This window comes from Colossoma macropomum, unplaced genomic scaffold (genome assembly GCF_904425465.1).
Source record: "Colossoma macropomum unplaced genomic scaffold, Colossoma_macropomum, whole genome shotgun sequence".
NCBI classification, from domain to species: Eukaryota; Metazoa; Chordata; class Actinopteri; order Characiformes; family Serrasalmidae; genus Colossoma; species Colossoma macropomum.
In genome coordinates this window covers 1497160-1510399 of record NW_023495267.1, presented here as the reverse complement: position 1 = coordinate 1510399, position 13240 = coordinate 1497160, and the positions used below count along the sequence as shown (strand labels likewise).

The following is a 13240-nucleotide window of genomic DNA, read 5'->3' as shown; positions in this document are numbered from 1 at the left end:
TAGTTATATAGCTGTCTGACCAAGTTTTACTTTTGTTTAATTTGTACCTTGTGTTATTTGGTGAGCATCGTAAGTTAGCTAGGTTAGCTAACTAGTTTGTTTGTACGCATGTTTGTTTACTGTTCGCGCAATGCTCACTCTCCCTCAAAACAACTTAAAAGAGCAACTCGAGCGGCACACCAAAGTTAGTGCCGCTCAGAACAAGCTGTCCCTGACCAAACCAAAGCCTGGGTAAGTTTCCACTGGCCTGTGTTCTTCTACTGTAACGGTGGGTCATAACAGAAATGCTTCTTAGGCTGACTAAGGGGAAGTAACATGTAGTTGGTTAACATACCTGTACTCAAGCAAAATTTTGATGGGTTTGAATTTTCCTGTTTCATTTTAGTCATGAACATTTACTAAGTTAATCCGTTTTGTATTTAATCTTAGATGCTCAGAATTACTTATTTATAGTAACTCCCCTTCTCCTCCAGGGCCTTTTGCTTCAAAAAGAAGTCTACGTCAGGTGTTAGCAAAGCTGAAGTTCCCCAAAAGGTAATTGGTGCAAATGTTCTAGCAAACCGGAGTGTCAATGTTCCTGGCAGCTGTAAAGTAACAAAACCTCCTCTGACATTTCCAAACAAGCCTGAAAGAGCACCTCCAAAATTCAACTTCTCCACTGCACCCAGCAAAACCAAGCCACAGACCATCAACCCATTAGCAAACCCATTTGCAGTGGGGAAATCCACCCCTATTCAGTCTGTCACTGAGGCTTCAGTAAAACCAGACAACACCCCTGCAGATGCTAATGACGATAAAGTTGTAAAAACATTGGGCTGTCACAACTCTTTTACCATTCCTGTCGATGACTGGGATGACTTTGATGATTTTGAAACTCCAGTAAAGGGAAAAGCATTATCACAAAGCCCCCAGATTCCAGTGAAAAAACCACCAGGAACAGACAAGGATATATCGCCTATAGTTGCTAGTGCTAAGATTGCTGACACAACAGAGAATGGAAGTTTGCCTGTAGGACCGTCTTTTGGTGTTTCTGGAGAAGCTTCGGAGATTACAGCAGAGACCTCTGGTGCTGATAAACATGATGCCCTATCTGGACATAAAGCTGGGGAGCCAGATGATTCACCCATCAAGCCAACTAAACGTCGTTCACCTGGGGTTCAACACAAGCCACTGCTAAGTGACAGTGAGGATGAGAGCATCGCTGACATTATTAAACCTAAAGATAAAGCTGATGGGAATGTGAAGCATTCAACAGGTCAGCATCTTTCTTTTTACTTCTGTGATGTTGCTTATATGCCCTTATTTCTAAAAGATAAGAATTGATTTGTAATTCAGTTAATCTTTTTTAGTTTTTTCTTTATTTCTGGCTTTTGTTTTACAGACATTGAACATAAATACATCGATCCAGAAATCATAGATATAGATGACAGTCAGACTCAGGATATGCTGGAGGATGACTTGGATTTTATTCCGCCCTCGCCTGAAGAAAGGAGCCCACCTGTTTCAATTCTGGTGAAAAGGTAGCAACACCTTTTGTTTCTAATGTGAAATAAAAAGAATATTCCTACTTGTTAAGATTGATCTTGCACCTTTTGGGTTAGGCTAAGTTCCCTTTTTTTGGAATTAAAATTAAGTCCTTTTAGAAGCTTCTTTTAAAAAAATGACTAAATATGAATTGTAATGTGAGATTGGGCTCTGCTATTGAAAAGTAGGAACTGAATGAGCATTATTGATCTCTCACTTTAGAAAATCTGACCTTGTCAAAAATGCTGAAGTAAATGTTGCTTCACCAAGAGGCTCTATTTCAAGCTTTCCAGAACAGGATATTCCTGCCAAAGATTCAAAAGGTATGACCTTGTTGTTTAATTTATTTGTACTTCTGCATGTAGACATTTCAACCTCTTTTCACCCATCATGTATCTGATTACGATTGTTGACCTTTGTAGGGCCTGATGATGCTCTCTTCAGTGTCATGGAGTCTATCTGTTGTCTAGTGGATGCCATCCCTGAGCATGAGCTCATAGCCCTGACTTGTGGCACAGATCTGCTTTTACAGAGAGCTCACAGGTAAATAAGGAGCATTGATTAAGCGTAAAACAATTGAATTGATTATGTAACTGCTATTTGTGCATCATGTAAATATTATGGTTCCACAGGAAAAGGATTCTTGCTGACATGGCATCATCAGGGAAGCACCTGTCAGACAGAGCAACCCCTGAGCCCAGATTGCTTCAGAGAACAAGTTTTGGAGTCACGACTCCTTTGACCTCATTCAAAGAAGACAATTCTAAAGGCTTTCAGTTCCGAAAGTCCCTTGCCTCTACGATGTCTGTGGACTTTAACAACAGTGTCTTTGAAGACTCAGACTGCATTATTAATGGTGTGGAAACACCAGGAGGCTCCTGGAACCCTTTCCTCAAATCTGCTGTCAGTGGAGAGCAGGGGAAATAACTTAAGCCTGAACTGGAGTAATGGCAAGTCAGGAGAGAGTACTTCGAGGCTTCTCTTAAATCAGCCAAATGATCAGACTGTGGATCTTAAGCAGACTGAACTTTTCTTCTCACTGAAGAAACCAGTGGAGGCCAGCAGAAAGAATACAGAGAGTAAAGCTGGAAACAGCACAGCAGCATCTGGTTGTGTTGATTTAAGAGCGAGCACAGAGCCAGATGACTTTGACATTGATGACTTTGACATTGATGATTTAAATGAGAGTGATATCCCAGATTACTATGAGGAACCTGTGGATTCATCAGCTTCAAAGAGGAGTTCCAGTACCCTCCCACAACCAGTTCGTGAAGGTGGACCCTCTAAGTCTTGCGAGAAAAAGACTGTCACTACCCCCACAGCAGTTGTAAAACCTACTAAGCCAGCTTCCCCTGGTCAGTGGTTCTGTTATGTATGCAGTTTATTTTATTTAATTTTTTCTCTGTCCTCCATTCTGATCATAGATTTTTGTTGTATTTGTTTAGTATTGATGGAATCTAATGTCTCTACAGAAGTTACAGTTAGGAATCCAGCGCATGACCGCTTTAGGGGCTTTAACTTTCCTCATTCTCCGGAGATGATGAAGATATTCCACAAGAGGTTTGGTCTTCATCAGTTCCGTTTCAATCAGCTAGAAGCCATCAATGCTGCACTGTTGGGAGAAGATACATTTGTCCTGATGCCTACAGGTATGCTTGTTTTCTAGATCTAGATTTTGGAAAAAGTTGTTGCTCAACCTCCTTTTTTTTTAATTTTTTTTTTTTAAGGAACGATACCAAGCACAGATGATTTTGCAAACATTATAGTACTGCTGTGGCCACTGACTTACTGATTGCCACAGACTATAGAAATGTCTTGCTTCTGGTACTGTTGGATTTGAGTGCAGCATTTACTGTAGTAATAGGGTACTATAGACCATAATGTTTTAATGAACAAGCTTTAAAATGGTTTAAAAGAGAGATAGCGTTGCTTTATTTAGATTAGGGCAAAAGAGGAGTTTTCTGAACCTAATTGAGCGCAGTTTGGCATCTGACAAGATTCTGTGGTGGCCTGTTTACCTCTATTTACAGCCCTTAAAAGTATTTCATGAACACCTTGTTGGCTATCAATTTTACACTGATTGCACAGCAACTCAGTAACACAAAATGAAAGATAAGTAAATTAATTACAGATGTAAAACACAAAGTATCTGCCTGCTTAAGGATTCACCCCCCCCTCAAATTGACTCTCTTGGTGCAGTTAATTGGTGCTGAAAGTCACATAATTAGTGGAAAGGAGAGCATCTGTGTGCATTTCCAAGTCACTGAATATCCCTTGGAGTTCAGATAAATCAATTACTTAAGAAACTGAAAGAAAACCTGCCAAGAGCAGGGTTGTCTACAAAAACTGAGTGACCCTGCAAGAAGGAGACTAGTGTGAGAGGCCATCAAGAGACCTGTAAGAGCTCTGAAAGAGTTAGAAGCTTCAGTGACTGTCAGTTTGGAGAAACTGTGCAAACAACAACTGTTGCAGAGTGGCAAAAAGAAAGCCACTGTTAAGTAAAACTTTCATGACCTCTCAGCTACAGTTTGGCAAAAGGCATGTGGAAGACCCTGAAGTGAGTTGTTCTGATGAAACTGAAATTGAGCTTTCTGGCCATCAGACTAAACACCATGTTTGGTGTAAGCCAAAAGAGGAATGAAAAAATAATTTGTGCCCAAATGTGCAAAGCTGACAGGGGTATATCCACACAGACTCAAGCCTGAGACTGCTGCCAAAGGTGTATCTACAAAACACTGACTTGAGGGGGGTGAATACAGCATCTGTTAATTAATGTTATCTGTTAACATTATGAATATTCAAAGGATAATATGGCTAATTCTGGCAGCTCCAAATTAATATTTGTGTTTGCATCCAGTCAACTGATGGTTGCAAGGACTCACATATGACATATGAAAAAAACAAAACAAAAAATTACGTATTGTGTTACTTATTGCAAACCAAATGGAAACTCTTTTGCAGGAGGGGGTAAAAGTCTCTGTTATCAGCTGCCTGCCTGTGTGTCTGCTGGGGTGACTGTGGTGATTTCTCCACTACGTTCGCTTATTGTGGATCAGGTCCAGAAACTCACCACATTAGATGTAAGGTTCTCCCTTAAGATAACTGCTTAAAATATGCCTTCAGCTTCTTCAGATTGATCTGTGTATATAATATTGATTATATAATATGACAGTTTTGCTTCTTCTCCATTTTCAGATCCCTGCCACCAGCTTGTCTGGGGATAAAAGTGATAGTGAAGCTGGGAGAATCTACTTGCAGCTCTCTAAGAAAGATCCTCTCGTCAAACTGCTTTATGCCACTCCTGAAAAGGTTAGTTCTTGAGCTGGTCAACTTGTATTTTTAAAAATGGCTAATATTACTTAAATGAAAAAAATATTGGGAGCTAGTTAGTTTTATGGAATTCATATCTGTGAGTTGGTGATGAATTTATTTCCCCTAGGTATCTGCGAGTGGGAGGATGATAAGTGCTCTGCAGAACCTGTATGAAAGAGGCCTGCTTGCTCGTTTTGTCATAGATGAGGCCCATTGTGTCAGCCAGGTATGCAGTGGCAATAAGATTAATAATGTACAGTTAAGCACATTCATTAGTTGATTTTAAAGTAGTGCTAGCAGTCTACACTTTAACTGTAGTCTTTGCTGTTTCCAGTCAGAAGTGCTCTTAAATGAGAGCAGAGTTAAAACAATGCCAAAAGTAAGAGGGACATTTCTGAACCTTACAGTAGTTAACTGTTTTTAAAAACTTCCTTTTGTAGTGGGGACATGACTTCAGGCCAGATTATAAGCGGTTGCATGAGCTACGACAGAAGTTTCCCAGGGTTCCTGTCATGGCACTGACAGCCACTGCCACACCTCGAGTCCAGAAGGATATCCTGAATCAGCTGGCCATGACTCGGCCACAGGTGTAAGTCTTGGTGTTGGACCATGCCTGATACGCTCACAAAGCAGCATTATTTTGTGGAGCTTTTATTGGAACACGTTTTGGAGTTCAGAAAAATCAAGTGCTGTTTCTGCTTGCAGATTTAGTCGCTTCATGGTTTGTCACACTCATTATGTGCTTTTAATGTGTAACACAACTGAGTTATATAGAGTACATACATTTGAGCGTATTTCAGGGTGTCAAAAGTTATCACTCACTAAATGCTTTCTCCCCAGTTTCACAATGAGCTTCAACAGACACAATCTAAAATACTCTGTACTGCCTAAAAAACCTAAGAAAGTTGATGAGGACTGCATTAACTGGATCAAGAAACATTATCCACGTGAGTGTGCTGTAATAATGTGTTAAGAATATAAGCTGTATTTTAACTCATTTTGCTAATAAAGGCATTTGGATTTCGTCTTTTACATATAGGTGACTCTGGTATTGTGTATTGCTTGTCACGTAACGACTGTGACACCATGGCGGATAGTCTTCAGCGGGCTGGGATAGCAGCACTGGCTTACCATGCTGGGCTAAATGACAGTGACAGAGAGTATGTCCAAAACAAATGGATCAACCAGGATGGCTGCCAGGTGAGAGAATTTCTTTGAATAATGGAATATTTTATAATAGTGTATTATTTGCCTTGCACAGAGCTAATATTATTTACTGATCATTTTTAAGCAGTCACTTTGCATCACTTTGGTTTAATATCTGTTGACAAACAGTTACTATGTTGTCACAGGCCCAAGAGAGAGAAGTGGTTTTACTTTTGTAGAAAATGAGCTCTCATTTCAGTTGGCTGTTATATATCAGGAACCCTCTGTAAATCTGAAAATGAATTTTTATTGCATTGCTCTTAACAGTGGTTCTCAAACTCACTAGATTCAAGGATGCTTCACAGGTAGTCAGTTTTACTAAATCAGTGGATGTGGTTCTAAACAGCTGTACTTTTTAATATTTTTTTTCTCACCACGTTTGTTACTGTACCTCAACTTTCATAGGTCATGTGTGCCACAATTGCGTTTGGCATGGGCATTGACAAGCCTGATGTGCGGTATGTGATCCATGCTAGTCTGCCCAAGTCGGTGGAAGGCTACTACCAGGAATCAGGGAGAGCTGGTCGAGATGGAGAGATATCCCACTGTGTCCTCTTCTACTCCTACAATGATGTCATCCGCATCAAAAGACTAATTGCCAGTATGTATCCCTTTACCTAGTGTTGTTTTTTGTTTTTGTCGTTTGCTGAAAAAGATCATTTGAAGATTAATGAAGTAATGAAGATTTTGTGTGGTTTATTTTGAGTATTTCAGCAACTGCACCTATGCTGTCTGAAACTTGGGGTGCAAAATGTCACTTATCCGTATTGTTGGGTCACTTGTTAAAATTTCATTGTCACTGTTATTTTAGCATTGCACCAATATTTATTGCTTATGATGGATTTTAATAGTCCATGTTTCAACTCATCTTGTTACCATGTCGAACCAGTTTAAAATCCAGCCAAAGACTGACAACAGAATATCAGATTCACCTTGATTGTGATGCATCCTTGCCTGCGATATTTTAACTATTAACCTTGCAATCATCTATAATAAAGATTCCGTAATGTCATTACAGTGGACAAGGATGGCAACCACCATTCCAGAGCCACTCACATTAACAACCTGCACAGCATGGTGCATTACTGTGAGAATGTGGCAGAGTGTAGAAGGATACAGCTGCTTGCGTACTTTGGCGAGCACAAGTTCAATTCTGGCTTCTGTAATGAGCATCCCGAAGTCATCTGTGATAATTGTGCCAGACCACATGTAAGAACCTCATTCAGTCATCTTTATTTTATTTGATGAAATAAGCTGGTTTTCTGCAGTATTCCACATCTGTGAGTTTATTCATTTGTTTTACTCTTCTAAAAAAAAAAAAAGGAAGCATCTTGCTAAGTGCTTAATGTCTGTCCAAATTACGTTTTTTCCAGCAATACCAAGCCAGAAATGTGACCGAGGATGTGAAGAAGATTGTGCGGTTTGTGCAGGAAAACTGTGAAAAAGTTGGCAGCAGATATGGCAGATCGTCACAGCAAAACAGACTTACTCTGAACATGCTTGTTGACATCTTCATAGGTAAGATGGTCACAAATTAGTCTTCTTGATTCCACTAAGAATGAACATAGCAGACCTTAACAGGAGTATCTCCACAGGCTCTAAAAGTGCACGAGTCCAGTCAGGCATGTACGGCATTGGAGCAGCTTACTCCAGGCACAACGCAGACAGGCTATTTAAGAAGCTTGTGCTGGACCACATCCTGATGGAGGATTTGTACATAACCAATAACGGTCAGGCCGTGGCCTACATCTCAGCTGGCCCTAAAGCCATGAATGTCCTGAGTGGCAGCTTGCAGGTTGGGACTACAGATGTTGTTTACCTAACCTCAGGAAATGTTCTAGAAGTATCTTTGCCATGAATAACCATTTTATTTATAGGAACTTGTACTATACCAAAGCAACATTTTATCAAAATAGAGTGCACTTTCATGTTAGTAAAGCACATTAAAGAAAAGAAAAAAGAAATTTGGCAGTGGTTATATTTTATATAGCACTAATGTACATTGTACTAGTGGTCTCCTCAGCTCTTTTTTTTTGTTTTGTTTTGTGTTTTGTACCCTTTTTGAGTGATGTGTTATGTGCTCCATTGCAGGTTCAGTTCCATGAGACCGAAAGCGCCTCTAGCATCAGGAAGCATAAAGCCTCTGTGACCAAGAATGTTTCCAAGAGGGAGGAGATGGTCAAGAAGTGTCTGGAAGAGCTCCGCGAGCTGTGCAAGAAGCTGGGCAAAGTGTTTGGTCTTCACTACTACAACATCTTCTCTACAAGCACCCTGAAAAAGATCGCCGGTGAGCTACTGAACCCCACATACACCGTGTTATAATTCAAATTTTTCAAAATAATGTGAACAACCTCGCTAACTGGCATAGCTACAGGTGTTTTCCAAATGCTTTCTCAACTTGCTTTATTTCAGTTTAACGACCCTAAACATACAGCTGGAGGCTTAAGCTTTTAGCAGATACTGCTGGTGTTAAGAGGCAAAAAAAATCAGTAGCACAGAAGTGTAACAGCAAGCAGCGGAGGATTTGATTATTAATTTTATTATTCAAAAAAAAACAAAAAAAAACCATTATCTGTAGTTTTTGTCTTTTGTCTTAAAGTAATGGAGGCTGCCTCTGCAGACATGAGCTAAAATAGCAATTAACTGGTACAACACTGGATGCTGATGAGGACTCTGTCTTATATGAGGTTTTTTGTCCTCAGTGGGCGATGAACCGATGTGCCGAATTTGTCGGAGAAATATATTTCCACTGTTTCTGGACCTGGTTAACATCAGCTAGTGTACTGTCCTTTAAAAACATAAGTGGCATTTCATTAAATCTTTTGTCTTCCTGTCACAAAAAATGAAATGTAACAAGTACTGAATACTGATTACAGTAGTCACATGTTAGCACCTCAAATGGTTAACAGTTAACTTGAGTACCCATGCACATCCCTAATAGGCAGCCTTCTGAAATCTTCCCATAAGTTCAGCCCGTTCTCTTGTGTCAACCTCCTGCTGTATTGAGTGTGGTGTTGAATTGCGCGCTGTGCAGAGACTCTGTCGGCTGACCCTGAGGTGCTGCTACAGATCGACGGTGTGACTGAGGACAAGCTGGAGAAATATGGAGCTGAGCTCATCGAACTGTTACAGAAATACTCAGAATGGCAGCTGCCTGGTGAGTGCCTGAGTAACACAACTAAATGACTCGTGGCAGAAATCTTTGTCTGCAATTGCAGGACAGTTATAACCTTCAAGTTAATGGTTTAAGGTTTATTTACCATCTAACCCTTCTTCAGCCTTTTTTAAGAAATACTTTTTTCCTCAAAGAGCTCCTTTATTATTTTTTTGACCAAAAACACGTTTGAACTGAAACAAAGTCTTTGGCTTGACTTTATTTTTTTCCCCCATTAAGCTGAGGAGCACGGTGAGAGCTCAGGGTGGATCGACACGACACGTGGCCATCCTGAGGATGATGTGTATGATGACGGAGAGGACGGCTCTTCAGCATATTTCAGGAGCAACACAGGCCGAGGAGAGAAAAGGAAGAAGGCATCCTTCTCAAGGAAACCCAAAAGGCAACGTGGTTACAACAACAAAAACTCTAAAAGGTCAGTTTTTGTTTCAGAGCAGGTAACACGGAGCATTTCTTGTCAAATTGTCTGCTGTCATGAAGTGGCCCAGGTAATGTGGAAAAGACCGCTTTTATCATTGAAAAACCCAAATATCTGAATGTGTTTAAGAACAATTAATCTGACAAGTGGATCAGCCCTTAAAATGATCACAATCACTGATTTGTTCTTTAGAAATTCTGTGAAATGTCCTAAGCAATCGAAATAAATTGAACTTAGTCAAATCTAATGCATTCTCTTCATGCAGTGGGAACAGTGGGAACTGGTCTTCGTCTAAAGGAGGATATAAAAGTGCAGGTCGGGGGAGCGGGCCGAGGCTCCTCTAGGCCTGCTTCTTCAGCTCCAGCAGGGAGAAGACCAGGCTTCATGGCTCTGCCTACACCCCAGAACGCTGCACGACCATTCCTCAAACCAGCCTTCTCTCACTTCAGCTAGGTCCATCAGCTACCAACCTTTTTCTTTCTGTGTCCACATATTTGTAAAGTATGTATATAATTTCTCTTTGTGTAATTGCTTTCTGTGTATTTGTTGTCCTGTTTATATGCAGCCCACTTTTTGCATTTATTCTCAGTATTATACTGTACAGTGTAAGGGAGCAGTTTGCTTCCATACGTCGTCTCAAATTGTGTACTTAAAACTTTTAACTTATCATTAAACTGTCGAGCCAAATTATTGTTGTCTATTCTCTGATATCATTAGATGATTTAGAAACCTTAATACATTTACTAGTGGTTACATTACATATAGACAAAAAGTTACAACCACAGTTTCAACTCTAAGCATGTGAAATCTTCCCTAACTATGCCATTTCTTTGTGAAATGATTAACAGGCTCAGTTGTATATTGTAGCCTTCTATCTAAGACATTAACAGAAGACTTGAAATTAATCAATAGCACAAAGTATAGCGTAAATCCATATTCAACCATTTATACCTTCATCAATGCACTTAATTCTCTCAGATAGTTCACTGTTTAGTGGGACAAGACTTTATTAGATGACATACTCAGAAAAACAAACCACAAGGTAAATTTGAACACATTTGAATGTTTATTTCAAGTTTGAATATTTCCATGGCACCAGTTACAAGGGACTATCAGAAACAATATTTAATACCGTTTCGCATGGAAGGTTTCCTACAGTACAAAGATGGTTTTGGAATGAATCGGACTCAACAGGAGCCGTGTTTGGCACATAAATTTGAATATATTTGTAGATCTATTTATATATTAAGTAACTAAACAGCGACCTCCGGTGTCGAGTTGAAAAGGATGCAGGTTACAGGGATCACATAGACACAGATCTATGCGTACACACAGGTGTGCATGTATATGCATAGCTGTTGGGGAGAGTTTGAGGGGAGCTTGAAAAGTAACGAGCACGGTACATTAAGGGAAGAGTGTTACAATGACACATCTCAGTCTAGTAGCTCCATGGTGACAATTTTAGGCTTGGAAGCTGTGATTTTGGTCACCTACCAGATGTGACCTTAAGGGTATAATAGATTAATTCAGAGTACAATGATAAATTGCTCCTAGCCATAACACTGCATGATCTTTGATTACAAAGAGAGAGAAGTTTAGTGTACTTAGGCAGAGACCATCACCTTTCAGCCAGTGATCTGTTTCAATGATAGTTGCAGCATGTGGATCCAGTGCGTGTAGATAATAGCGCCACCTGCGCCGGAAGGATATCTGGGCACTGCAGGAGAACAGCTGTTGCTTTTCCATTTACTTCAGAATACCAAAGTATACATGATATTGGAGCCATTACAAGCTTGCCTTTAAAGGAATGGTTAGGAGAAGAATGGAATTTACACAATTACCTACTAAAGCCAAACACAGTCCACCAGCCAAGACAGGTCTGGTGTCCAAATTTAGCTTCTTGAATTTAGCACTGGAGCTAAAAGCTAATAAATAACATAAGTCAACAGACCCTCAAATCTTTTCCGTAAATGTATCCCCCAAAATCTCTCTTTACCTTCACTAAGGTCGTGCAGACTTGTCGATGTGGTTTAGATACAGTAGCTATGACTTAGGAAATGCGATAATTAATCATATTGCTGCTGAGACGCAAGCTGGCGGTGCAAGACGGCTTGGTCAGGCTTGGCTGAAGTTACAGCGCCCCTTGCTGTAACGCTCAGAATGCAGCTTGCGCTTGTGTCGTGTTACGAAATGCATCGTCACACATTTTTGAACGACGTCTGCGTAGCTCAAAGCATCTGCGTTCACGTCCTTGCGTGAAGTATGTTTCAGGCCTTCCTGTGAGCTATAAAATGAGCAGGACCTCGTAGCTAAACGCAGCTGTCATATATTTCAGAGACAACAGGTGTTGTGCTAATTTGTCTTCGCATGCACACAGGACGTCATGCAGGTACTGGACAGATTAAGTTCCTCTGTTTCTAATTATAAGTAATGGTTGTTCTTGAATTTTCGAATTGAAGACACGTTAATACATAGAAACGTAGAAGAACTAGCCTCGGTGTGCCTGCGTCACATGCGTGCACGCGGAGGGGAGTCGGATTCTGAGAGTCAGAATTTGCCAGCTTTTGTCAAAAATGGCTACACGATACGTTCAGCTACACAGTGAAGTTTAGTTCATTTTTATGGTTCATAGTAAGTCAATCTGTCCTCTAAACCACATGAAGTCTGCACGATCTTATTGAAGAGCTGCACGAGGTTTGAGTGGGTAGAGAGAAGTTGTGGGGATGTGTTTACAGAAAAGATCTGGGTGTCTATTGATTTCTAGTGTTTGTTAGCAACGTTAGCCTCATGGCTCCAGCGCTAAACTAAAGAAGCAGAATTTGGACACCAAACATCTACATGTGAAGTAAGTGAAAACTGGTGTATTTATTTATTTAAAACCATTCTTTTATTATTATTTATTCCAAACCATTCTTTTAATCATTCGTTCTTTTGGACTATACTGAACCTGTATCTTTGACCAACAGTCCTATAAACTCATTCTACCACGTTTCCTTCATATAAGCATGCTGGATCTGATTTAGCGCGATGCTATAATAATGTGTGGCCCCAGAGTGGATATTAATTCAGAGCTGTGAAAGTACAGTATCTGCAATGCAGTGTTCTGCAAAGCTATTGTAAAAGCACTCCGGAGTGACTGCTAGAATATGGCAATGGAAGCTGTCCAACTTCACATCAATACACCTCTCTTTTGCTGTACAGTGAGAGATACAAAAACATCTGCCATACAACCTACAGGAAAAGCACCTCAGCCAGTTTTTCAAGTGAGAAACTACATGAAAGCATACAGCAGATCAATATTATGTAATAAACAGTTCAGTTCACAACCATTATATCCAGCATACTAACACCAGTATCAAATGTACGTATGAAATAGGAGCCTGATTTAAGAGACTTACATTTTAAAGCATTTACTGCCAATGAAAAGTGCACTCATGGTACAAAATGAGTAGTGATGGTTTCATGACCGTTATCACAGTTAAATCGCTGATAGGGTATTGAAGTCATGCTCCAGTCATGTCATGTTCTCTTGCACTCAGGGATCTACTCCCTAATCAGTAGTCCTATTCTGAAACTGTTGATAAAGTACACAGACCCTGGTCATT

General features: G+C 40.1%; 1 protein-coding gene across 1 annotated transcript; it reads left to right on the top strand.

The window, feature by feature from the left end:
* The first annotated feature begins 122 nt into the window (after positions 1-122).
* Positions 123-10288, top strand: blm (BLM RecQ like helicase). The gene is given in 23 exon segments (XM_036561766.1): positions 123-231; positions 474-1255; positions 1382-1520; positions 1747-1847; positions 1947-2067; positions 2157-2445; positions 2447-2879; positions 2997-3173; positions 4486-4604; positions 4720-4833; positions 4964-5062; positions 5277-5425; positions 5677-5783; positions 5876-6036; positions 6448-6643; positions 7061-7251; positions 7416-7560; positions 7638-7837; positions 8134-8329; positions 9077-9199; positions 9437-9632; positions 9901-9954; positions 9956-10288. Coding segments are annotated over 23 exon segments (4326 nt in total). The 5' UTR covers positions 123-130; the 3' UTR covers positions 10089-10288.
* Positions 10289-13240: the final 2952 nt, after the last annotated feature.